At 51.9% G+C, this 24159-nt stretch overlaps 1 protein-coding gene across 1 annotated transcript in view; it reads right to left on the bottom strand.

Moving 5' to 3' along the window:
• LOC105697865 (hemicentin-2) overlaps positions 1–24159 on the bottom strand; it is an 85595-nt gene that overhangs the window by 44917 nt on the left and 16519 nt on the right. The window contains exons 4-5 of the mRNA XM_012421597.1: positions 19246–19587; positions 669–791 (exon numbers count right to left, since the gene is read on the bottom strand). Of these exons, the coding sequence (XP_012277020.1) occupies positions 669–791; positions 19246–19587 (465 nt within the window). The remainder of the gene's footprint in view (positions 1–668; positions 792–19245; positions 19588–24159) is intronic.

The raw sequence follows: 24159 nt of genomic DNA, 5'->3' as shown, positions 1-24159 counted from the left end.
GGCACTCAACCAGACATGCCACGGAATTCGTGTCAACCGCGCGCGGCCGATTTGCAGCACCGTAAGTGACGTTTTTTATGGAGGAGTTTGATGACATTTTTTTCACTCTTCAACGAGTTTGAAGATGACTCCTATGAGGGGTTCGAAATGAATGTTTCAGCGGAAACACCGGCGCGTATCATACGCGGTATAGTGTCATCCAAAATATCCCAAAAAAGAGGGGAACGTGGCGTTTCAAACGTTCCCCCGGAAAGAGATCCCGCGGCCCCTTTGAAGTTCGCAGAACAGACCGCAAACGAGATGAACACGAGGGGGAAAAAATGCTCCTCGATATTCCTCCGCGCTCGCGCCTGGATTGCGGATTTTCATTTGGCATGGCGGGTCGCGGTCTTCTTGGGACGGCGCTTTTATGGATTTCATTTTGCCAGGGACGCGCGCCCCGCCGCGTTTTTCCGCGTTTCGCGCCAATTCGGCAGGAATTACTCTAGCGTTCGAGTACTTGACAATTTCCGGCTCGTTGCCGGCCGCGCGGCTATTTCGGACGTCGGACGTGTCGGCCAAACAGAGCTTCGTATCCGCGACATGTTTTGAGCCGGCCGACGGGTGAATCCTCGCAAATTGCGGATATCCGACGATAAATGCGAAAACTTGGGGAAGGGCTTGCTTACCGCGCTGCCAAATTGGGGTGCTCGATGGATTGCTGTCCACCTCGCATTTCAGGCTGACGGACATCCCCTCGACGATCGGGATCCCGAAGCCGGGCAAACGCGTTATCGCGAACGACGGAGTATCTGAAACAGACGTTAAAAAATTAGTATCGATGCCTCCCATCGATCGGAGCGATATCAGGGTGGCGATCGATCGAGCGTTAAACGACTTCCCCGGGATTTATCCCACGGAATTCGGCATCCCGGTGGAATGGAACGTCCTTGGGAACGTCTTGGAATGAATAATCGGCCATCCACAGGTGCCCGATGATGGGCGATCGGAAGGCGACCATGAACGTCCCTTTAATTTGGACATAAACCGCTCGATCTAAGATCTGTAGAGCCCGTCGGCCGTAAAGCACAAGACGAGCGTCGTAAGTCTAGTTACCGTAAGGCAGAATCGACGCGAAAAGACAGCCGAGAGCCGGTCCCAGAAATAAATCCGCCATTCCGGGGGCACAAAGTGCCAAGTACCGGGAATAATCCCGGGCGATTGCCGGTAATATTAATAATACGAGGGAGAGGGCGGAGGAGGAAGGTAGGAAGGAAGCGGCGGGGGAAAAAACGGGCGTACAGAGGAAGGACTTCCGATCCTTTCTGTCGGGCCGGGGGCGAGGAGGCGCCGAAGGAAGAGAAAGTGGGAGATAAATGGGCGAGCGTGTGGATCGTGCGATGAATTACGACTTCTTCCGCTCGCCGGAGAACCGAAAGAGAGAGAGAGAAGAGGCGGGTCGCAATGCCGTACGGCGGCCGTTCCGCGTAAGAATTAAATGGCGCGAACAGTCGAGATTTTCGCGGTGGCCGCCCTCGGTCCGTCTCGCTCCCTCTCATTAAAAGCTCGCAGCTTCGCGCCGGAAAGCTCGGCCGCCGGCAAAATGGCGGACCGACGCTCCGCTTCGCCGCGGACGCGCGCCGTTCGGCTCGTTAATGTCGCGGCCGCGAAATAAATTGCGGCCGCTCCGTCAAATTGCGCCCGGAGACCTCCGCGGGATGGCACCGAGTTATTCACTCGGCTATAATGGCTGCGCCGCTGAGACAATGCGAGCTTAATGAAAGCTACCCTACTAGCGACCGCCCCTCCGCGTCGGCGTAAACAACCAAACAAAGCGAACAGTGCGACGCAGAAGTGTCCCACAGACCTCGATCGCTTAATGAGAACTTTAAAGCGCCTCTGCAAACGGCCGCCATTTTCCACCGGCGGGACGACGCAAGCCTCGCCGATTTCGCTTTCGGCTTTTCGAGCCGATGGACGAGGACGCGCCCGGTAATCTGCCTCTCGTTGCGGATGTAATTCGGTTGCAAGTTGGCTGGAACAATACGTCGTATTACGGATTAGAGGACAAAGGAAGACATCCGGTGGAGTGCTTTTTCCTCATTCCGCGGGGTGGCTTAGGGGGACGTCGTCCGGAGATTTAAAAAAATTCACTCGTTCCTCTGCTACTTCCGCCCGGGGGTTTGGTTTCTTTTTTTTGCGTCAGAATTAACAGTTCCTATTATTTTATAAAAGGATTTTCACGATTAATAGTCATTTCGAGGGGGGAACTCGATGGCTGACCAGTGACGCGCCCGACACTTCTTCGTTCTTTGTCTGCCCATATTCGCTCGAACTACTTGCTCGGCTTACTTGTATGTTAATCCTTTGCGTTTGAAGTCTTTTTTGCTGGGGTTTCCCAACAATTTGAGACGATTTCTCGCATATAGGAAAGTGGTGACCGAGAGTCACCTCTAGAGTGCAAAGGGTTAATTTTTGTTTTGATTTTTTTTTCATGGTAACGAGTAGTCATTTTATAAATTAATTAATGCTGATTTCCGAGGAGGGTACCCGACGACTGACCAGTGGCCGCGCTGTTTCCCTTGGACTCTTTCGTCCTTGTCTGCCCATACTCAACTGGGACTACTTGCCCGGCAGAGTGGTTCTCTCTTATTCTTTGTAACTTGCGCAAATACTGCTCGAGGCTCTTGAGTTGCGAGCCTTTCTACAAATATTCCCGGCGCTTTGCGGCTTGAATGCAATCCCTTTAATTGAAATAAACGCGGTAAGTGTCAGCGAGCAACATTTAACGAGGGTAGCTCGTTCCTCGCAAAGGAGGAACTCCGAGTCGCACCACGAGGACAATGTGACCAAAGTGTCACCATTGTTACACGCATTCAGAAACAAAGTTGACGATCTCGAGGTAATCTCGCTTTCGTCCGCACTTTAACGCCCGGAATAAATCTCTATGGGCAAGCGACGGCTCGGTAACAATTAATCCTTTCTTAGGGAGCGTAAAAGAAAACCTTTTGCGAATGATATTGATAACGTTTATGTAGCCGTAACTCGTACGTGGGTACACGCTATCTTCCTCCATGAAGTAAGTTATTATCTCGGTCACGCCCTAAAGGCTTCGCTCGTGGAACTGTTTCTATTAGCCCTGCGGAATCGTATTCTGGGTTCCCAGTATGCTCCAAACAGATTTCCTTGACATCCAACCTGCCCTAGTACGGTAAACCAAACTTAACTGGTTCCGAAATTAACAAGTAACAACCGACGACAAACTTTGTCGAGGCTCGCCGACCGAATCGCAATCGTCCTGCCATCGAGTAGCAAAAAAAATTCAGGTCTCGTTCAAGGAGTCAAACACTATGCCCTGACACTTATGGACATCAATTTCATAGAGTTAAACATTTCCTAAATTAATTCCAGAAATTTAAAAAAATCCTCAGGCACTAGAATCGGTCTAAACAATTTTATGGAGAGAATTAACTCGATGAGACCTCCAATCTGAAGTCCACGTGCAAGCATCCTGCATCAAATTTCCTTATGGCTTTTACCTGGACGCCAGGTATATTATGGTGTTCATCAAGGTGCAACTGCATTATCGGGAACAACTGGGTTAAACTAGACTTTAATACCGGCCCAGTCTCTCGGTACATTGAGTGACCGGAGGTATTGTTTTCGGAATTTCTCCTCGAAATTTCTGATATCGGACGAACGCAAAACCGCACGCAACACTCTTCTCCAGCGAACTTTGTTATTAAAACTAATACCGTCCGGGCTTCATTATTATATGCATATACTATTCGGGTCGATGAGAGTTTCATCGGATAATTAATCGAGAGTTGAGAACGGAACTGCTGGATAGGCAAAGGCACCCACGTTACTACAAAAGAAAGAATAACAATGAAAAATATTGAAAAAGCAAAAATAATCCGCAAATATCGAGGCGGCTTCTGTGCCAGGAGTAACCAGGCGTCTCGCGCGAGAGGTGTAATTTAAATTTTAAAAAGTACCGAAGTACCAAAGTACCTCGTTGATGCAAGCACTGAACCGTGAGAGCGAACCTCGCGCGGAGCTCCAGAAACGAGAAGTCGCTCAATTAAAACCTCATGAAAGTCAAGAGATAGAGCGAGATAGAGGTTTGGTCCGTTTTATGTGTATATTTTTCACTATATATGTATTATATATATACAAGTCAGTCGCGCGGTGGTCACGAGTGGCGACGTCGCCGAATTCCATCTAATTGCACGTTTACGTCGGGGACTGGGAGGCATTAAATATTTATGAATCCTTTTATAAGAATTTTTCATCGCCACGTCGCGTCGGCCCCCACACCTCCCCCGCTATTCCTTGCATTTTCAAGGGGTGCTTACGTCGATGTCAAAGGGAACCGCCGGGAATTTATTCCTGACCTTAGGGGCGAAAAATCTCGTCACCGTAAAGCCCGACGACGTCGCGAATAATAACTAATATATTTTTTGTCGAGATCAACGGAGGGTGTCGAAATTATCTCGACTGGTTTCGCTGATGAGGTTTACTCCAGGCCGCAATAACGTAACAATGGCGGGGCGGCAAGAATTTCCCTTACGGATTTTATGTAACAGAGAGACTGTTTCTCCTCTTTAAAATCAATTAAACACGTTTAACAAATAGGTCCTCGCCCGATGCAATTCTTTGGCCCTTTTACCAGCCACTACTTGGCGCGCTCATTGCTCCCTTCGGGCGTGAACAAAGTGGACAGCAAAGTGCAGGGAGGAAGGAAAATCGTCAACGCGTCGCTTTAACGATCTGCCACTCGCAACACTGGGAATTACGGCGGCGAGTACACAATGAGAGAGGCGTAGGGGAAAGTGAAAAAGTCCGCGAACACTCGGCCTGTCCTGAACAAAAAACCGGTGACTTTCGCGTATTCATCAGGGAATTGACGCGCGACCCATTAAGTCAGGTTAGGTCGTTACATGGGGTTCACAAAATCGTAATTAACCCAACCGGCCGACATTGAAGGTATCTCGATTTTCCCCCCGATTTCCTGAAATAATCCACCTGAAGAAAAACGTCCGTTCTTCAGGAAAGAAAGTCTGGAGAGAAAATTCTCCTGGAAGGAAACTCGGCCAGCCGTCGAATGTTCTCCTCCCCCGCTCTTATATTTTCCCTCTCTAATTTCGCCCTTTCCGCAATTTGCCAAAAAAAGATCTCGTCGGCCCAGATCGGCGGAATCGTTCTCGAAGTCCGGCAAAGTCGACGGCGAATTAGAGAGCGATCGGGTTGGCTTTCGGTCTGGTGATCGCCGACATAGTCGGCACGATGTGCCAATTTCACCGGCAATTGCGGCTTACTTCCTGTAATTCTTCCCGGGGAAGGAGCATTGGGCTAATTTAACGCAACGAGCGTTAAATTAACTCCACGGCGTTAAATTAACCCGTACAAATTGATCCTTTCGGCCACTGCGTTCGTCAGGGTGGACACGAGCTCGGTACCTGTAATTGAATGTAAGACCCGTGTGCAAGTGCAGGCACGGAGCGTGCACCTTGGTCTATAAGTTTAAACAAAATTATGGGGCCTAAGTGCGTGCCGGCACGGTGGTTCCCAGTTTCGCAGCTATTTCAAATTTCGACTGTCACGTGGAACGACGATGCATGTAAACTAGCCTGCAAGACCCTCGGTACGCGGTACAACCCTTGGTTGCATGCCTGTTTCGCCATCATGCTACCTCCGGCCCGCAACCATAAACATTACAATGCCGCAGCCAGGACAATTGTGCTTTAGAGCCGGCTGACCTGATCCTCCACATCCCTCTCGTGGACGTTTTCTGAGGTCACGGATTTTCTGGAGTAGTTGCACTCCCCGAGGGAAAACGCCCGAGAGAGTCCCTAAGACAAAGACATTTTTGTCGCGGACGCTGCGAGAGGCCGGAGAGGGAATTTCGCGAAAAATCGAGGAGTCGAAAGAAGTTTACGTCGATTGAAAAATTAAAAAGACATCGGATCCTAAACCTCTCTCCCTCCCCGGGACGTACTCGGAACAATTGCGGCTGAAATTACCGTAAAAAGAGGAAAATCGCTATTACGTCGATATCCTGCCTTGATACCTTAAGTGCCCTTTTTTACTCGGGGATGATTTTCGATTTTCTTTTCCGTTTCTGGAGTTTCTGAAGTTTGTAAAGTTTTTAAGGAGTTCCAGGATAAAGAAGGGTACTTTCCTTGAGAATTGGAAAAACCGAGTCGGGCAAATTGTAAGGGATCTTGCATTATCCGGAAGCGAGCGTTTCCGGGGCGGTCGCGTCGCCCTTCCTTAATATTTACGGAATGGCGACGACTACGCGGGGGTGCGGAATTGCTCGGTGGCCTTTAGCCACTCGGTCGAAAAATTCATTTTCGACTTCGAGGTCGGCCGCGACGTTTCCAGCTACGAGTGGGAATTTTCGCCTCGGCGATACACCGAGTCATTGCAAGGGGATGCAGTTTTCGCGGCTCGGAACACGATCCCCGTGCGCCATTTTCGAGGGAATCGCAAATGAAATCGTAATTACACTGCCGCGGGCTTCTTAATATTCTTCCCGGATGTTCGCCCGAGTTTCTGGGGGCTGCACCCCGATTATTCGCGAGCTTCTCTTCCGTCTCGTTCTCCCGGCGAAGCCGTTCGAGGGCTGCCTCTTTGGGGCGCATCCTTGGTTTCAGCGAATGAATATTTCGGTGCACCCAAACCATAGGAACCCAGCAACAGAAATGGCAGCCTGTTCCAAAAAAGATCCAAGACCCCAAGAAAAATAATGGTTAGGAATTTTCTACGACTTCCATTTTTAGTTACCGCTTCCCGGATTGCGTTTAACTTTCGAGGGAGAAGCTAACAATCATCAGGACGTATCCTTGGCTGCAGGAGTTGGATATTTCCCTGCACCCAAACCATGGAAACTCCGCAACCCAAATTTCAATCTTCTCTGAACCAGATAGACGGTCTCAAAAAAATTGTGCCATACTTTTGACGTCTTCTTTTTGATCGCTTTCGGGGTCCAAGCCACGTCCGAGCGCTTAGGGGGAAAGATCGAGGGTTGGATTTCTCTGGTCGGGTCGAAGGCAAGTCATGACGATCCGCGTTAATCGGAAGACCCACCGATCGCTCGCCAACGACGGAAGCACGATTCCGAAGTTAACTTTGGGCACTCGAGAATGCCGTCGCCATCTCGCGAGCTTTATCGGCCATTTAGATGCGAGCGCGTGCCTCCCGTCGTTGGCGACAAGAAATTCGCGAGGATACCTCCGGAGAAATCTCGGCAAATGCGCCGGCACCTTCCGGCTTTTAATGACCCGTAATTCCGCGTAAATCTGAAATGCAAATTGACAGAGCGAGAGGGAAGGTCCGACCGGTCGGAAGGCGGCAAAGGGAGCGAGAAAGAGCCTGCCGGGGGTAGGCACCCCCTTGAGGGGGTCGCGATTCGCGGTGGCTTTAAATGCGCGAGCACATCGAGGAGTTGGCTTTGAGAAATCATGGGATTAACGTCCTCGTTCGGGCCAAGCCTCGCTGCCTCCACCCTGTGCTTGCCAACGGAAAGCCCGCGTGGTCCGATTATGACCTGCGGATTTAGATTTTGGCAGCAGCCAAAACGCATCCCCGACTACTGGATGGGGTAAACGACCCTTTTGGTCGACGACCAGCTGAGCTCGTTATTACGTTTTTTCTCCCTAGCGCGTCCAACCCCTTTGCCCCGTTAGAATTATCCCCTGAAATTCACTCAAGATGAGCCGTTCTATTAGAATACTTATAACCTGGGTATCAAAAATTTCAAGTAATCGAGGGATGGAAAGGTACCAGGACACGGGCTTTGAGGAATCATAGGATTGTCTCCATCAGGACCTGAAACGGGCTTCGCCTATTCCGCGTCGCATGTGCCAGCTCAGAGCTCTGATTATGGTTTCGCGGATTTGGATTTTGGTCGAATCCAATGTTTCGGCTTCCTGGGGCTTAAATCCAGCTTGCGTGGATACACTCGAAGGTATTCAGCTTCCCGCGTTAAACTACGTCCTCGTCCCCGAGTTTCCGGAGAAAATTCATCCCCTAGGGAAGGATGACCTAAATTTATCGAAAAACGGGGCCTCGATAAATCAGAATTCATTGATAAAAAATATCCTCTCTTGAAACTGTCGCATGAAAATTTCAGAATTAGCGAGAGGCTTCGACCTCGTTCCTGAATTTCTGGAATAATATCATTTTCGAAATTTAGTAAATAATACTACATTTGATTTATGGCAAAGATCAGGAGCTATGGTTGGATTTCTTTTCTAATAAAGTCGGTTGGAAATTTCGGGACTCGCCAGAAGTGTCCCGGCGGAATCGTCGCGCGGTTAATCCTTGCAGGATGTTCCTTACCGCGGCCGGCAGGACGCGCGGCGAGAATTATGCAAGTTTAATCAGCGCCTCGGTGCGAATCCGCAGGGGCGAAATTCGGGCACCGCGGAAGACCGAACGAGGGAGGTCTGGGGAAATTACTAGCGGCCGAAAGTAACTAGACTGCGAGCTTAACCGCCCGGGCGATCCTTCCGGGCCAGGGCGGAATTTTATCGCAAGGACATAAAGAGATGGGCGGAGAAGCGTTATTATTTGCACTCGTCCCCTTGGCCGTTTCGTCACGATAACGCACCCCCACCCAGGGGGTCGTTTGCCATTAACGGAGACGTCGTTAACGCTCATCGCTTCGTCGAATCAGACGAAAGGTCCTGGACGCTTCCGACTTCCATATTTTTTCTTCACCCTTTTCGTTATATGTAGAAAATAAATACATTTCTTAAGTTCTGTCGATATTCGTGCGAATTAGAAAATGGCGAGTAAGCGGTTGGGATCGATTTTAAAGGTGGCGGTGATAACACCGAGGGTGGAACCCCCGGAATTCTTTGGGGGGTTCCTTCAGATTGCCAAAGTTCGTCACGAAATCGTTTTCTCGGCGAGTCGTTTCCGCTAAACGGAGGAAGCTTGTTAACTCGCGCGACCTCGGCTCAATTTTTCCCGCGAGCTTTTCCGAACGGCTCGTCAACGCTTGGAGTTCGAAGTCACGCAGGGGGCGAAGAAAGAAATTGGAAGGGGCACGCCACAAGGCGTTTCGCGAGTCGAGGCAAAGCTCTTCTAATCTCTGCCTCCTTGGCGATTTCTCTCGACCCTTCTTTTTCTCGCGCGTAAAAAGTTGCCCGCGAGTATCCCGTGAGCGAAATTCCGCCAAAGGAAGCGGAAAAGAATCCGAGTCCTTGGCTTTCGGATATAGATCTCCGAGGATATGGATCAAGGGTAGGTTTCAGTGCGTTGTTAAAAAATTTCAAAAAAGCTCCAGACGGACGAATCCACCCTGTTCACGAAGGGGTGGATTGGTCGGACGGGTCACATTCCGATTCAAGGAGAAAATTAGCCCAAGAGGGGTGGAAGGATCCAATGGTTTCGAGGTATCGGGGATTGTTCTCGGGGGAGTCTCCCCTGCCGAACCAAAGAGAGACGTTTATGTAACCTAATTTTCCGATTGATTGGCGCCCATTCTACCCACCAGCCTCTACCTCTTCCGACTTTCATTTCCCTCCCCGATAGGAGCGCCGCGCCCCTCGAATTTTGATCTTGATTTAAAGGCGAGCCGCTTTTGTTTTCTTGTCGCGAGGAGCGGAATTCCGGACGTGCGGGCAAATACTTGCCCACCGGTGGAAAAATCAACAGGGAGAGCGAAAAGAGAGGGCGCGGGGCGGACGCGCAAACAGAGGAGCGAGGAGGAAAGAAGTCGATGGACCGGGGGTGGAGGGAGAGAGAGGAATGGAGAACAGGGTTGGTAGCCGAGAGAAGTCGAGCGAGATCGAACGACCCTGGGGTGGTCCAGGACTCTGGGTAAAATGGGCTATGTATGAACCGGAGACCCTCGCGAGGGTGGAGGGTGGAGGGCGTTGTTTGTTGCCTCATTGCCCTCGGCTAACTGTCAAACAACGGAGTCACTGCATCCCCTTTCCCGCCCCCTGGGCTCGAAACATCTGCCCAACATTTTCTACGGCGTTAAACCCTACTCATTTATGGTCGTTAACATCGCCACGGAGTCTTGGGAGTATCTGAGAATGTATCTACGATACACCGTCAAGGAGCACCCCTGATGCATCGCCAAGGAGCAGCCTTAATGCATCACCAAGGAGCACCCCCCATGCACCACGGGTGCCAGGAATACTTTGGAGCACTCCGGGGAATTTGGACATCCTTGCAGGAGATCGGGACCGGGCTGGACCGCTCCTGGGGACGAAGGCTCCTTTGTCGAGGTCCTTTTTCTTCGGACACTCCCCGCGGGGACGCCGAAAGCTCCGGGATCCTCTTTGAGTATCTCGCAGCGTGCCGGACGGAACGGCAGGATCGCGAGATGGGATCAGGATGGATCGGCTGAATTTTATATGGAAACACGAGAGCCTGCGGGGGGAATTTTACGAGCGGAGACCTTGCTCGGGTTTGTACGGGCGTGGACAAAAAAAAATGCAGTTTCCCAGGATGAACCCTTCTCAGGCCGGATCTGTGGAAGAGTCGAACGGATATCTTGTGCCGAACGATCGGGGAGCAAAAGTGGTCCGAGGGATGTCGGGGGATGCCGTGATCGATCCACGTTCCCCAAAGTTGCGGCTCTTCGTATCTATTTCGGTTAAGTGGAAATAACCCGGTACCAGGGGTGGAGGTCCTTCCTGAGGGACTCTTGACATTTCGCAGGACTGTCCGCGCGGCAGAGGTACCTCTCCATCCAAGGTTGGCGAATTCGATTTGCCGGGGTGTCAGGGAAGGAGGTTTGCCCAGGTTTGCCCTCGAGGGCAAAAAATACTCCTGGGCGTAAACCGGAGCTCGGACCCTCGTAAAGTCGACGCCAGGGACACCTTTATCCAGAATTAATCCCGCAAGTCTGGTCAGCCGAGTCCTTAAGGGGTGCCGGAGGTGGCCCCAACCCTGCGCGTCATTCGCTCCCGGGTGTCCATGTAGGTCTCCGCCAGGGAATCCCGGCTCTCCGATGAATCCCTCTGTCTGACGAATCGGGCGAGGTCGGATCCCTTATCATCGCCGGGGATCCACGAAAAGGCGATCGAAACACCCCGATCCCGGACCAGTGTCGGTGTCGCGGGACAAAGAGGTTCCGCCGAAGCCAGGATCGTCCGATGAATTCCCTTTGTTCGTTCTCCAGCGGACTCGAGGGGTTTCGTTCCTATCGGATCAGTCCACGAGTTTGTCCCTTCGCCATGCACCCTGGAATAGGAACCCCGCCCAGAAGGGAGGCGTTTAAAGCACCCATCCCACGTCCGTTGGGGTACGATATCCAGGTCTTCCAATTATTTGGCAGAGCCAGACTGCAACGGCCGATCGAGATCCGACACCCGGCAAAAGGTCACCCCCTGGCGACAACATCGGTCAAGGGGGTGGCGTTTAAGGCACCCACCCCACGTGCGTTGGGGTACGACATCCAGATCTTCCAATTCATCCCCAAAGCCAGACCGCAATGGCCGATCCAGATCCGACACCCGACAAAAGACCACCCCCTGGCGGCAACATCAACACCCGCGGTGAAGTCCCTGATTTATGCGCGAGTGTTGATTCGCCCTCCATCTCGAGCCATCGGCTGCCCTCGGAGGAGCCGCAGTTCCGCGGGGGTGTTTGCTCGCATATTTAGCCAGGTGCAATCCGGGTCCGGCGATTTACATGCAGGTCGGTGGTTGCACTTGCGGGGCGCGATTCGCGCCAACTCGCGCGACTTCCGCGGATCTTAACGAGGCGGGACGGCCGCGGGGGCGGCAACGAGCAAGCTGTCGTCGATGGCCCTCCGGAAACTCCCGGCGGCGAGGCTTGTAAATCAATTACAAGTCCCGGGGGCGGACACCCCCGAGAAATGGCACGTACCCTCCTAAGTTTCGGGCGCTGACGTGATCGGCAAACTCATGCCGCCGAGTCTTACTTCCCTCTCGCGGGGTCGCGGGACACTTCCCGTGCCCCCTGCCCCGACTACCCCCCGACTGCCCCCAACTACCCCCCGCAGAGCCAGGGTGGCCGGGCGCGCAGGCGGCCCCGGGCACATCGATAATAGAAATTCACTGGCACCGACGTTACGCGTCCGCGTGCGTCGACCTCCTGACTTCCGGGGGTTGCGCCAGACGGGGGTTGCCAACCTTCGGATCGCCCATTGTGCACCCTGCCTGGACTCCGATAATCTCGGCTCGATCGGTGTCAACGGAATTCTGGGTCGGGGTGCCTGGTTCGGGGTAGTTATCGAAGGGCGCCCGACGCACCGATGGACGGCCCTCTTGTAAACGGGGGTGGCATCGGAAATACTCGCTCGTTCGCGGTGATGGATTATGGCCGAGGGCGGGGGGCTTTATTTGGTCCACTGGCGCCGGGATTTGCCATCAGAAATGGGCGGCGGACACCGAGTGGAACTAGGTGATGGTTCTCTTCGGTGGTTCTTTCTGATGGCTCTTTTCAAGGGTTTCGGTTTAAGGGTTGATGCGCCCCTTGTGATTATTTACGGACGTCCAGAAAAGAAGAAATCGAGCTGGCAACTTTATTTTTTAGCAACACGTTGCTAAATATAGAATTAAACTCAATTCAAATTTATGCAAATCCTATTACAGGATATAAAATAATTTATTTCTTATGATATATGTTAATAAGTTTTATTAGAAGTAAATGAACAAGGTAGTTTATAATGATTACGTTAATATTGAATAAGAGTTTTTCTAGAAATATTATCAATGTGTTATTTATGATATTCAATGTGCACAATTAAATTTGAAAATACTGTAGATACCCTTTGCTAAACTTTATTTTGCTCCGGGAGCTTCGGGTAGAAATCTATGTTCTTTGGCTTTTCTACTTTTCTTTTCTTTTTTCTTTTTTTTTTTCATTCTGGACCGTTTTATCTTCGAGAAAGTTGTTCCGGTCCTTGTTGCGATTGTCGATGGGTCGGCTTGGGGTGTGGGGAAATATTATCGCTATTGTCGGGGTGGTGAGGAATGTTTTTCCGGGACACCGGGAACGAGTGGGCTGGAAATTTGTGTCGGGGTTGGCTTAGCTATCAGGGAGTCGGCAAACTTCGGTATCACCCAAAAGTTCTCGCCCGTTCAGCGCCGGACTTTCGCGAAGAAGCGGAGCCTCCCTGCGCTTGGCGTTAACGATAACAATGGAATTTACCCGCGCTTCGCTCAGCTGTCAGCGGTGCAGGAAAGAGGACCCGGGTGAAGTTGTTTCCGGAACGGCATACCTGCCGGGAAATGTACCGAAGTTGGCTTTGAAACGACATACCCGACGGGGGTGTTCTTAACCTTGGAGGCCATCAAGACTTCCAGGACGCACCCCAAGCTCCGCTCTACAAGTTTCCCCAAATTTGGGGTGTACAATTACCGAAATGGCTCGCTATCAAAATACCAACTCCTCCGGAGACTAACGCTAGATGTTCCTAGGACCTCTAAAGGTACACCCGATATGCAGTGGCTGCAAATAGCGATACCGTTGTCGGCACCCTGTTGACCCGATCGGTCCAACAGAGAGCGACCGTTATCATCCCCCAAACTACCGAATCGCACCCTTTCAGATCCCCTTGCAAGTCGTCCCCGAAATGACACGTTTCCATGACCTCATCCAAGAGACCGCTCGACGATAATCAATTTCTTCTTCCTGGGGCTTTCCACCCGGCGAGGGTAGCGATGTATCTGCAACAATGCTTTTGTCGATGCCTCGTCGAGAGACAAACGCGACGGGGCCGCTGCGGCAACGCGGCCCGTAAAAAGAAGAAGGGCGTCATTTGAGTCCTATTATTCCCATTTGCCATTGTCCGCCGATGTTGGGACTGCCGTGTGTCTCCGAGGACCGGCGACCCGGGGAATCGAAGAGCCGAAGAAAGGGTTGAAGAATTGTCTAGGTACAAATGCTCGCAAGATGCGTTCCCTTAAACCGGAAAATCGGCGTCTCGATTCTTTGATATTTTCCGAAAGATCCTTCAGGACCTTGGTTCGCAAGTGCGAATCGTAAATTAGTCCTCCAAAGAGCGAACATTAGAGTATCATGCCCGTAAAGCGCTATCGCGTGACCCTTATCACATAGCATTTCCGGAGTGCACCGGAAGTCGCCGGGTCGAAGAGCCGAAGAACAGGTGGGAGTGTTAATTTCGGAAAATTTCGTTCGCAAGATGCACCGACCAACTTAAAACACCCAGAAACGGGTGTTTTCACAAATCCCGATTTTTCATTCGGCATTTTCCTAAAGACCATTCAGGTTTCCGTTCTTCAGGTTCGAATTTTAAATTAATCTCGAAGAATAAACAAGAAAGAGCCAACATTGGGGCACCGCGTCGCGTGACCAGGAAGAGTTATCACGTGGTCCTTATCAATTCGTTGCATTTCCGGATGAGAGCGAACACCGGAAGGCGTCGAGGGACCGCGACGTCTTCGGAGACCCTGATGAAACCTCGCGACGTCTTGGCGCAAATTGCGGCTTGCTGCCGGTACGTCGTGCCTTCCTTCTGAATTTGATTGATTGAGAGCAGGGCGCGACATGAATGCCGGCTAGAGTCCCGGAGGACCTCGTTGTCGGGAACACGGTTAGACGGTACCCGGAGTCGAGACCTTGAAACGGCGGAGGAGACGCACCGGAAGCGACGCCGCCGCGGAAATCAACGACGCCATTATGGTGACGCGCGTCGCCTCGCTCCCGATGCGAATCTCGACGTCTTACACCTCCATAATTGACAACCGGCTTGTACACGAGAAGAACAATGCCCCCTCAAGAGAGATGAAAAATGACGCCACCAGAAAATCGTAAAAATCAAACGCGAAAGTCAAACTAAATAAAAAAAAAAAGAAAAAAAATTAAATTAACGCGACTAGAAGCGGCAGCAATTTAGCACCCCGAATAAATCACCAGGTGGAGGGAGTAATGCAGCGGCCCTCGGGGGATAAAACGCGGGAATAACGTAAAATGAGGTAATTTGATGATAATCGCGCCGTACATCAGCTGACCGCAGCTCACGTGTTGCACAAAGGGGTCGCGATTTGCGGAGCCCTCGGTCAACGTTGCGAGCGATTTGTCGACGAAAAGGTCGATGAATACAGGTGTGATAAAAAATTCCAGTTCCTGAAACTGCTCGTTAATAAAATATCGAAATGTCCGATGCTCCGGAGTCATCAACAGGAGCTTTGGACGCCAATCGTTATCCACCGAGGGAGAGCTATAATTGTATAATTCGGTCCACGTATCCGAATTCACCCCTGAATCTTTCACGGCACCATTACCCTAATTATCGGCGCTGCTTCGAAATTCCGGTAGCCGATTTATTAATGCCCTGACGCGGTCAAAGAGTGCTGCGAGGATTCGGGGGGTTTTCGCAGGACTCAATAGGCGGAGGAAAGGAAGCAGGCAGGATCGATCGGGTGTCCTCGGAAAAAGGAGAACACCCCTCGGAGGTGGCTGCGCCATTCGGCCCCCGGGGGCGGGGGAACGTAATTATTGGTATCCCTTTCATTCGGGAATAGACACATATCCAGTCAACCGGCTAATCCTTCTCGCCGACACTTACACGGTCCCGTGCGCGCGTTAAGGCCGCCACGGCCTCGCAGTTTCCATTAACTCGACGGCTCCGCCCTTCCGGGCCGCCACCTCCCGGAACTCTTCCCTAACTTCTAATTTTCGCGAATCCCCCGCGAGGGACTCGTCCGAGCGGGGCTGGGCGAATCGAGGGAATTACGAGCATCCGCGGCCCCAAATCCCGCCTAAAGGACTCCCCGTCGAGGCGTCCTTACCCTGGGCGACTACCCGGAAGAGGGACGCATCCCCTGCGAATTTCTCGCCAATTTCGACGTTTTCAAAAACCCCGGCTCCAGGATCGTTCCTCCACCTCCAGCCTCCTCTAAAACCCGGAATCGATGATCGACCGGGCGCGACTCTCCCCTTTACAATTTCTTTTTCCCCCCTCCCGTTTTCGTCGTCCATTTTCCACGACGCCAATAAACGCGGCGAATCGTTTATCCGTTCTCCAAGGCGGGCGCCATTGTTCCCCGGGTATCCCGGGGAACGTTGTATAATATTCCGTGCATTGCCATTATATAACTTGTTAGCCCCGTGTCGTTAGCGATCGCTGCCTGTGACAGCCATAGAAATAACGGCATCCGGCAACATTTTCCTGGGGCGTTCGCCACGCGCGTTCGCCACGTGCGCCTGCAGTTAACTTTCCGCGGAACACTGCGCGAAGCTGGAATTAAATCAGACAATGGGATCGCTGCTTGGCCCCGGACGCTCCGTAATTCCGCGAGTTCCTCCAGGCGCGCGTTATTAATAATTCAGAAACGCCGAGACCCCCCGCCTCGATCGCGCCGCCATTATGGCGGAGCGGATGCCGAACTAGGTATGCGAGGAAACAAGGTCAGGGAAATAACAACCTGCTGATAGGAGGCGCTACACCTTGTCTAAGAAGCGACCTAACGAGCCGTAGATATTGCATTATTTTCATCGGGTTAGCCCGAGGAGAACACCCCGCGCCAAACATCGGACACCCGCCATGACTTCTACAAAATGAGGGGGGACCAAAAGAGACCAACCTGGAATTTCAATGAATTCTTTTTCTCGGTGGAGGACCCATCGATTCTCGACAAGCGAGGGGTGTTTAACCGTCTCGAATTAATCACCGCTTGGTGGAAAGAGGAAGTCCCATAAAAGGGGTTTGATCAGGGGATTTGGCTTCCTACGGGAGACAGAGGTTGATGGTGCCAAGAGGGGTGTCGATACGGCTGCCATCCGTATTCTTAATCTTGAATATTTTCTCGGGAAACGAGGGGGGCAATCACGCCAGGGGATAAATTGTCGCAGCAATTAGGGAGGTGGTGCGCATTGTGTCCGATGGGGGATAAAAGTGGGGCGCCACTTCCGCCACAGGAAGTGGCGCCTCCGCCTTGTACAGCCCGAAGGGCCATCGAGGGGTGCACGGCGGCGGGGCTCTTGGCATTCGCCCTGGTGGAAAATCTGCGCATTCGGGTGTAGACGAGCACCCCAACTCCGCGCCTACCCCTCGGCTCGGCGACTTTTCGGGACGCGAATGGATCCGCGGAAAAAGGGGTGCGACTCGCACGCGGGGAAATGCGATTCGCTGAAGGCGAGCCACCGCAGCGAGAGGAGTTATTCGCATGAGATTTCGCGCGAAATCCCGGGGCGTTTCCCTCGCACCGGAGGCGGCTATCCTCGGGGTGTCGGGGGTGGATTCCACCCTGGAAATGGATTCCTCCGGCGGAAAGAACGGCCGAAAACCAGGGAAATGAGGAGAATTAGGGAGATTTCGCCACCCGCGATCGGATCTGCGGAAAAAGTGGCGCGACACGCACGAGAGTGGAGTTGCGTTTTTCTGAAGGCATGCGTGGAATTATTCCCGTGAGATTTCCCGAGAAATACTGCGGCGTTTTCCCCGCATCGGGGGTACATGTCCTCGGGGCGGCGGAGGTGGATCCGCGAGTGAAAATGAATTCTCCGGTAGAAAGAAGAGTCAGGAACCAAGGAAATGTATTTCCACGGTAGGAAAAGAAACGGCTTGTAATCATGAAGATGAGGTGAATTAGGGCGATTTTTCCGGACGCCTTCGGATCCGTGCAGGGGTGGGAACGCGAGCCACCGCGGCAACGGGACGACTCGGGGAATTATTCGCGCGAGATTCCGCGGCGTTTCCCCCGCGTCGGGGGTACGTGTCCTCGGGGCGTCGGAGGTGGATCCGGTCCTGGAAATAGATTTCTCCAGCGGAAGGAGCGGCCCGGAAGAGGCAACTCGGCCCGGAACCAGGGAAATGAGGAGAATTAGAAGGTGAGAACTCGCTGAGACAGGATGTATGGTCGTGCCGAGCTCTTTGGGAGGGCGTCCGCCTAAGGAAGGCAAAGGAAGGAACGGAAGAGAGACGGGAGATAAAGGAGAACCAGAGGAAGGAGGAGATCGCGTTTCCCACGCTCCGCTGGACGCTCCTCCTTTCTTCTCCCGTGTCGGGAACGTTTTTAATTCGCAGGGACCGTGGGGGTTTCACGGTCTCGGTTTAACAGCGGAACCGTCTCCTCGGCGGGAGGCTGTAAAAGGATTAAACTCGCAAAACGACGTACCGTTCCTCGGCCCCGAGTGAGCTAACTCCCCGGCTGGAAATCCGCGGCAAGGGTGTGCTCCACAGGGTGGGAGATGAATCCCGGGATGACGGACCAGGGGATCTTTTTTGCCCACTTCCTATCCACCGGGAATTCGACTTCAAACCAGAATTTCCACAGGTGCGAGAATCGAAACGCCGAAAAAATATAACCCCTTCTTTGGAGGGTGGGATGGGGGGAAGACCAAGAAGCGCGGAAATCGCGTTCGCCTCCCTCTCTTGAACGGGGGTGGTTCTTAATTCCTGGAAACCATGGAAGTTTCCAAGTATTACGCTAGACCGGGGCGCCACCTGTACCAGGGAGAGGGTGTAAAGGGATTAAGCGGGCAAAACGTCCTAGCCGAGTCGGAAGGGCTGACCCACCCTCTCGGGAATACGTAGGTAATCCGCAGGGCCGCGATACACTCGGCCAGGGGTAGAAGAACGCGCCGGGGGTGATATATATTCGCGGTCTCGAGGAGCGGCGTTCCTCCCTCTCACGGCATCCCTGCCCGGGGCGCGAGCCAGCCTCGCCGGGGGCCGTTTTTGTTCCTGCAAGAGTTAATCCCCGCACCGGCGGAGTTTCCCTCGAAAACTGGCTCGGAAACTCCTTCGGTCTCCGGCCAAGCAGCTCCGGACTTTGCCGCGCCCCGAGTAAGTAGCGAAAGAGGCGCCGAGAAAATAAACTACAGCGCATAATACACACGGCCGAAGAGACACCCCGCGACGCAGGGTTACTTACGACGCTCGCGTCAATCGAGCCCGGGATTTTAATGAGCTTTACCCGAGGTAAAATTAAATAGAGCACTCGGTCCTAATTTTCGAATCACTAACAATTGAAATTTCTTAAACATCTAAGTAAATCCAATATACCTATAATACAGCCGAACCAGCCACGAGCGTCGCGCGTTCGATTCTAGTTAGCTTTTATTCAACCTTTTTTTCCAATTGTCACGAAAAAAAAATTGATATTAACAGATCTGTACGCATGTAAACTCCCCACGTTAATTGCCCCTGAAAATGATACATGAATTTATAAGATTAAGATATAAAAATAAAAGGTCGGACGAAATTATGATACCAAATGTCATCCCCAAGACGTGCAGATCGATCAATCGCCTTCGCCCTGTAGTGTTCAATTCGCGATGGGTCATTAAAGGAATACTCACATTGGACGTCCAGGAGGATGCTGGCGTTCATGGCGACCGGCAGGGTGACGTGCCTGGCGACGCAGGTGATGGTGGCGTTGTGATGGCCCCTGAGGACCTTCAGGTGCGCCCCGCTTCTTCCACCGGTGGTGGTGGGCAGAACCGTCAGATTGTCCGGGGGTTGTTCGGGCCCGTCCAGGGTGGCTTGCGACAAAGTCATGCCCCAGGCCAGCATGGGAGGTGGGTTGCCACCTTCGGCGGCGCACTCCAGGGTCAGCTCAGAGCCCTCCTTTACCGGGACGAAGAGGTTTCCGGGATCCAGGCGGCGGCCATCTATCAGCAGATACGTCCCGCGGGGCGCGTCTGAAACAAGAGCGTAGTGACTTCTTCAATTTGTGGGACCGTAACATTGAAAAATCGCTGCCGCCCCCGGGGGAGTGAACCGGAACCGCGGAAACTCGAGAGGACTCGATCTCGCCGAGCCGACCCCCTGGGAGCGTTTCCGTGGACGGGAAATCACGGGACCCCCCGAGTCTCGAGTCGATTCAGAGATGAAGCGCTCCCGGATGGGCATTTTTTATTAACAACCATTTACTCGGCTACGTTCCCGCCACTCTCAAAGACCCAGGGGTGCCTCGACTCGATCGACGGTGGGTTATGGCTACGCCGATGAGGCTAGATCTGATCGCATCCGCCAGAAACGGAGATATTAACAGTTATAGATGGGACTATACATTGTCCGAATCTGAATGGGTAGCCACGACCATAAGAACTGATTTATTTGATTCAATCGAATCTGGTCTGGTACGGTCTGGTATGGTCCAATCGGATGTGGTCCAGCTATAACCTAAGGTCCTCCTTTTTTAAAAATCTTATTTGTACACAGAAGTTAATGTACCTTCGCTTCTAGGGGTACGATAATGCCCCGGGCAAAATACTCGCGGCTAATCGTCCGCTAATCGCGGACAATGGCTCGAGCTGGGAATCGGTCATCAGCGTTGTTTAAGAGCAAGGAGGCTGGGAAAGTTTCCTTCGTAAAACAAGACCTACTGGTCCATTCATTAGAGGAACAATGGGGCTCTGGAGGAGAATGGATCCTTCCGGTTGATCCGGAGACGGACAAATAGAACCTCTCACGGCCAATGGGGCGGCTACGTCGTCGCTTCGCGGATTACTCGGTCAACTTCGTCGAAGTCGCGGCCTCCTACACTTCGGCTCACCGACACCGCTTCGATCGCGGATAAGTGCTCGACCTCGACCCGAGAAACCGCCTCCCCTTAAGGAACACGGACCGCCTCCTGGAGGGCCCCGTTGCGCTCCGAAAACCCCGGGACAATAACTCACTAACTGGTTACACGTCCCAGGAGGTCGTGCTCGTCCGGAGTTGCCGCTGTCTTGGCGAACTTCGCGCATCAACGGTGCACCCTCTTCCACCCCTCTGAATTTATTTTCCATGACCTCGGATTTTTCTATCAGCTCTCGAACGATCATTGAAATCATCTACGAGATCGTAGAAAATACAGTCCACAGGATATCCGTAGTCCCGGACTGCGTGACTCCACTTTGCGGTAAGGACTACGTTCCCGTGACCGCTGTCTTTGCGAACTTCGCGCATCAACGTTGCACCCTCTTCCACCCCTCTGAATTTATTTCCCATGACCTCGGATTTTTCTATCAGCTCTCGAACGATCATAGAAATCATCTACCAGGTCGTAGAAAATATAGTCTACAGGGTATCCGCAGTCCCGAACAGCGTGACACCACTTTGCGGTAAGGACTACGTTCCCGTGACCGCGCACCCCTTTACCGACCTTACCGTAAAGCGGAGTTATGCTGTTCTGCCTGTGAGGAGCAGATATGAGACAAGGTTGTCGTAAAAGCGTTTCCGTAACTTCATCCCCTGCCAAGGGAAAGGGCGTATTTCATCCCGACATCGCGGCGGGCATCTTCTTCTAATTAAATCTATTTACGTCCTTTTAACGGCGATTTGTGAAAGATCTTATGGATTTTCTAAAACGTCGGAGGGTCTGTCAGAGAGGTTCGCGTAGTCGCGAAGCTCGCGCTTATGGAGGGGATTTAACTTTTCGAGGATTTTCACGGTTTCCGGGGGGAATATTCCAACCGCGGGGAAGATACGTGTGATGGACCTGAAAGGGTCCCCTCAATGTGGGAGCTGGCGAAACATATTTCGGACTGCAATAAAGCCCGACGCAAACTTCACACTCCCCTCAGCTCCCCTCGGGAGTCCGAAACGAAGAAGCCTCGGATTGCGCTCGCAATTCTCCCTGTTACCCCCTGCCGAGGGACGCCGCTATCCACCCCCTTGAGGGACCGAAATACTAATGTCGATGCCATCGAGGGTGACTTGCGAGACACCTCCCTTCGAGGAAACTTTCTTGTCGAGAAAAAAAAAGCTGCGTGGATTACTGGAAAGGGTTGAGACTAAAAGACATTTTAGAAAGAGGTTCTCTTAGGTTTAATAAAGAATTAAACTGATTTATGGGAATCATTTATACCTCATTAATTTATTATGAGTAAAAATCGGTGTTTAATCGTTAAAATTGATGCTCTAGAGATACTGAGAACACTGCTAAGGCGGATCCATGCCTTGAGATGATAAAGAATTCAGCTATTTTGTGAGAATCATTTATAATTGAATTATGAATAAAAATTGGAGTTAAATCCAATCGTTAGGAACGATGCACTGAGAATATTGGAAACACCTTTAGGGCGGGCTCACTCCTGAGATGATAAAGAATTCAGCCAATTTATGGGAATCATTTCTAATTTATGAATTGTGAATAAAAACGGTGTTAAATCCATTTGTTAAAAAGGATGCACTGAGGATACTGAGATCACCGCTACAGCGGATACAGCCTTGATATGACCAAGAATTCAGCTACTTTGTGAGAATCATGTATGATTTATGAATTGTGAATAAAAATGGCGTTAAATCCAATGGTTAAAAACGATGGCGTGAAAATATTGAGAACGCCGTTAGGGCGAACTCCCCCTGGCATACTGGGAGGCTCCGAGGGGTGGCCGAAATCTCTCGCAATCTGGCGACAACCGTAACGTACGATCGGCGCTGAAAATTCGAGGAAGGTCTTATGGGGCGTGTGTTAATACGGAAACATAACGCGAAAGCGACCGACCCCTACCCCGGAATAACTCGTCTTTTTCCAGGGGCATTTGGCACACGTGGCGCCGCCCAACGGGGCTGCACCCCCGCGCCTCCTCCCTGGGCGTTTACCGGGGCACGAAGTCTGTAAAATCCCGCGATGCGGGAGTACAAAAACGGAGGGGACCCGGAAAAGAAGTGACGGATCGCCCTCCGTCAATCCAGGACCGCCATCCTCCATCCCTTCGGGTGGAACTGCGGATTTTACGCGTTGCAAAGCGTTTACGACGCGGCCGGCACCCGTCGGGCTGTGCGTAAAACTCCTTCGATGGACATTGCAAATCGCGATGTCGAGAGCCATCGAGAGCAGAGCGGAAGTCGAGCATCGATCGGTTGTCGTCGACGCCAAATCCCGTGGGGAATGTCATGGCGAAAAGGCTCGTTCCCAGCAAATGGACTCGTGGAAATGCGATCGAGCATCGCTCGACTTTTAAGGAGTTCACCCTCGGGGGTGGATTCGCGAACCCTGGAGAAGAAATCGATTTAATCACCCAGATAATAATTAAACATCGCTACGATTTATCGTCACGAGTGTACCTACTTTTGGGGTCGAGCAAAATCGGTCTCGATACCGAAGTCTTGGTATGGAGATAACAATTGCTCATCATTGTCCACCTGGGACTGTGATTTCTTCTCGTATCGGCGGAGAGCCGAGCGAGGAGGCTGCCTAGAATTCCCGAGGCTTAATTTTTTATCCCGTGCCTAAATGAACGCCGAGTGAAATAGGGACCCTGGGATTTATCAGGGATGATTTGTCGCCCGGGGGCGGGATTTTTGCCCGAGGAATTATACCGGGAAATTGCCCCCGGGGTGGATTCCTCTTATCTTCCCATTGTCCCCCTAAATTCGCAGGGATGTTTTCAGCCCGGGTGATCTCTTTGACGCATTGTCGAAAATATTTGGGAGACTTCGCGCCCTCTTTCAAATGACAATGAGGCTTATCATTAATAGCCGAGGCGTTCCGGGCCGGTGGGCGCAAGGGGGTGAGTGGTCCCCTGCAAGCGGGTAGAAAAGCGCTCAAAGCACCCCCCAAGTTACGCAACGGGCACAAAGTAGCCCCTGAATAGTTCTTAATATTTCACACGAGTTGGTTCTGCGCGTATGCGTGCATGCAAATTGCCGTCGCTCTCCTTTCCGCTGCGGCCGCGAACCGCGTAAGCGCGGCGAACCGCGATTCGCGGAAAAGCTCCGCTGGTCGGGTAGAGCACCTCCTGGTATTGCAGTTCCGCGGATCCCGGAGTTGCGGACTATTTCTGGAATTCGTGTCACTCGAAACGAAATGCTAAATATGCGCGGCACGGACTTGCGGGGGTGCAAGGGCCACCAGCACCTTGGAGCGGGGATCAACGTTGTCGGGGAGGAACGTTCGGCCCCCCGTGCAGATTTAAAATTGCAAACACCCTCTCGCATCTCTTAAACTCGAAAACTTCTCACGATACATGTTTTGTTACGTCATAAGGGTAATATAAAAAATATGTGCGTGACCACTTGACCGAAATTTCAGTTAAAAAATGCACAACAATCGATCCAGCACAGTCCTCGACCAGAGTCCTTGCAACTGAGCGAATTTCCGAAAGCTTCCACTAGGCAGCACTTCCATCTCAATACATCGCGTATCCATTTAAAAAAAAAGTGTCCATCACGTGTAGTTTCAAAAAATATTTTACAGAATTCACTTTGTGTCACATTTTATACTCGTTCTACATGTTTTTAATACAACTGTGAGGGCCCTTCATACAACTTTAATACAATTG

The sequence above is a fragment of the Orussus abietinus genome, unplaced genomic scaffold (assembly GCF_000612105.2).
Source record: "Orussus abietinus isolate OABI.00-Male unplaced genomic scaffold, Oabi_2.0 scaffold1, whole genome shotgun sequence".
Taxonomy (NCBI): domain Eukaryota; kingdom Metazoa; phylum Arthropoda; class Insecta; order Hymenoptera; family Orussidae; genus Orussus; species Orussus abietinus.
Note: the sequence above shows the minus strand (reverse complement) of the source record. Positions and strands in the feature narration are given on the sequence as shown.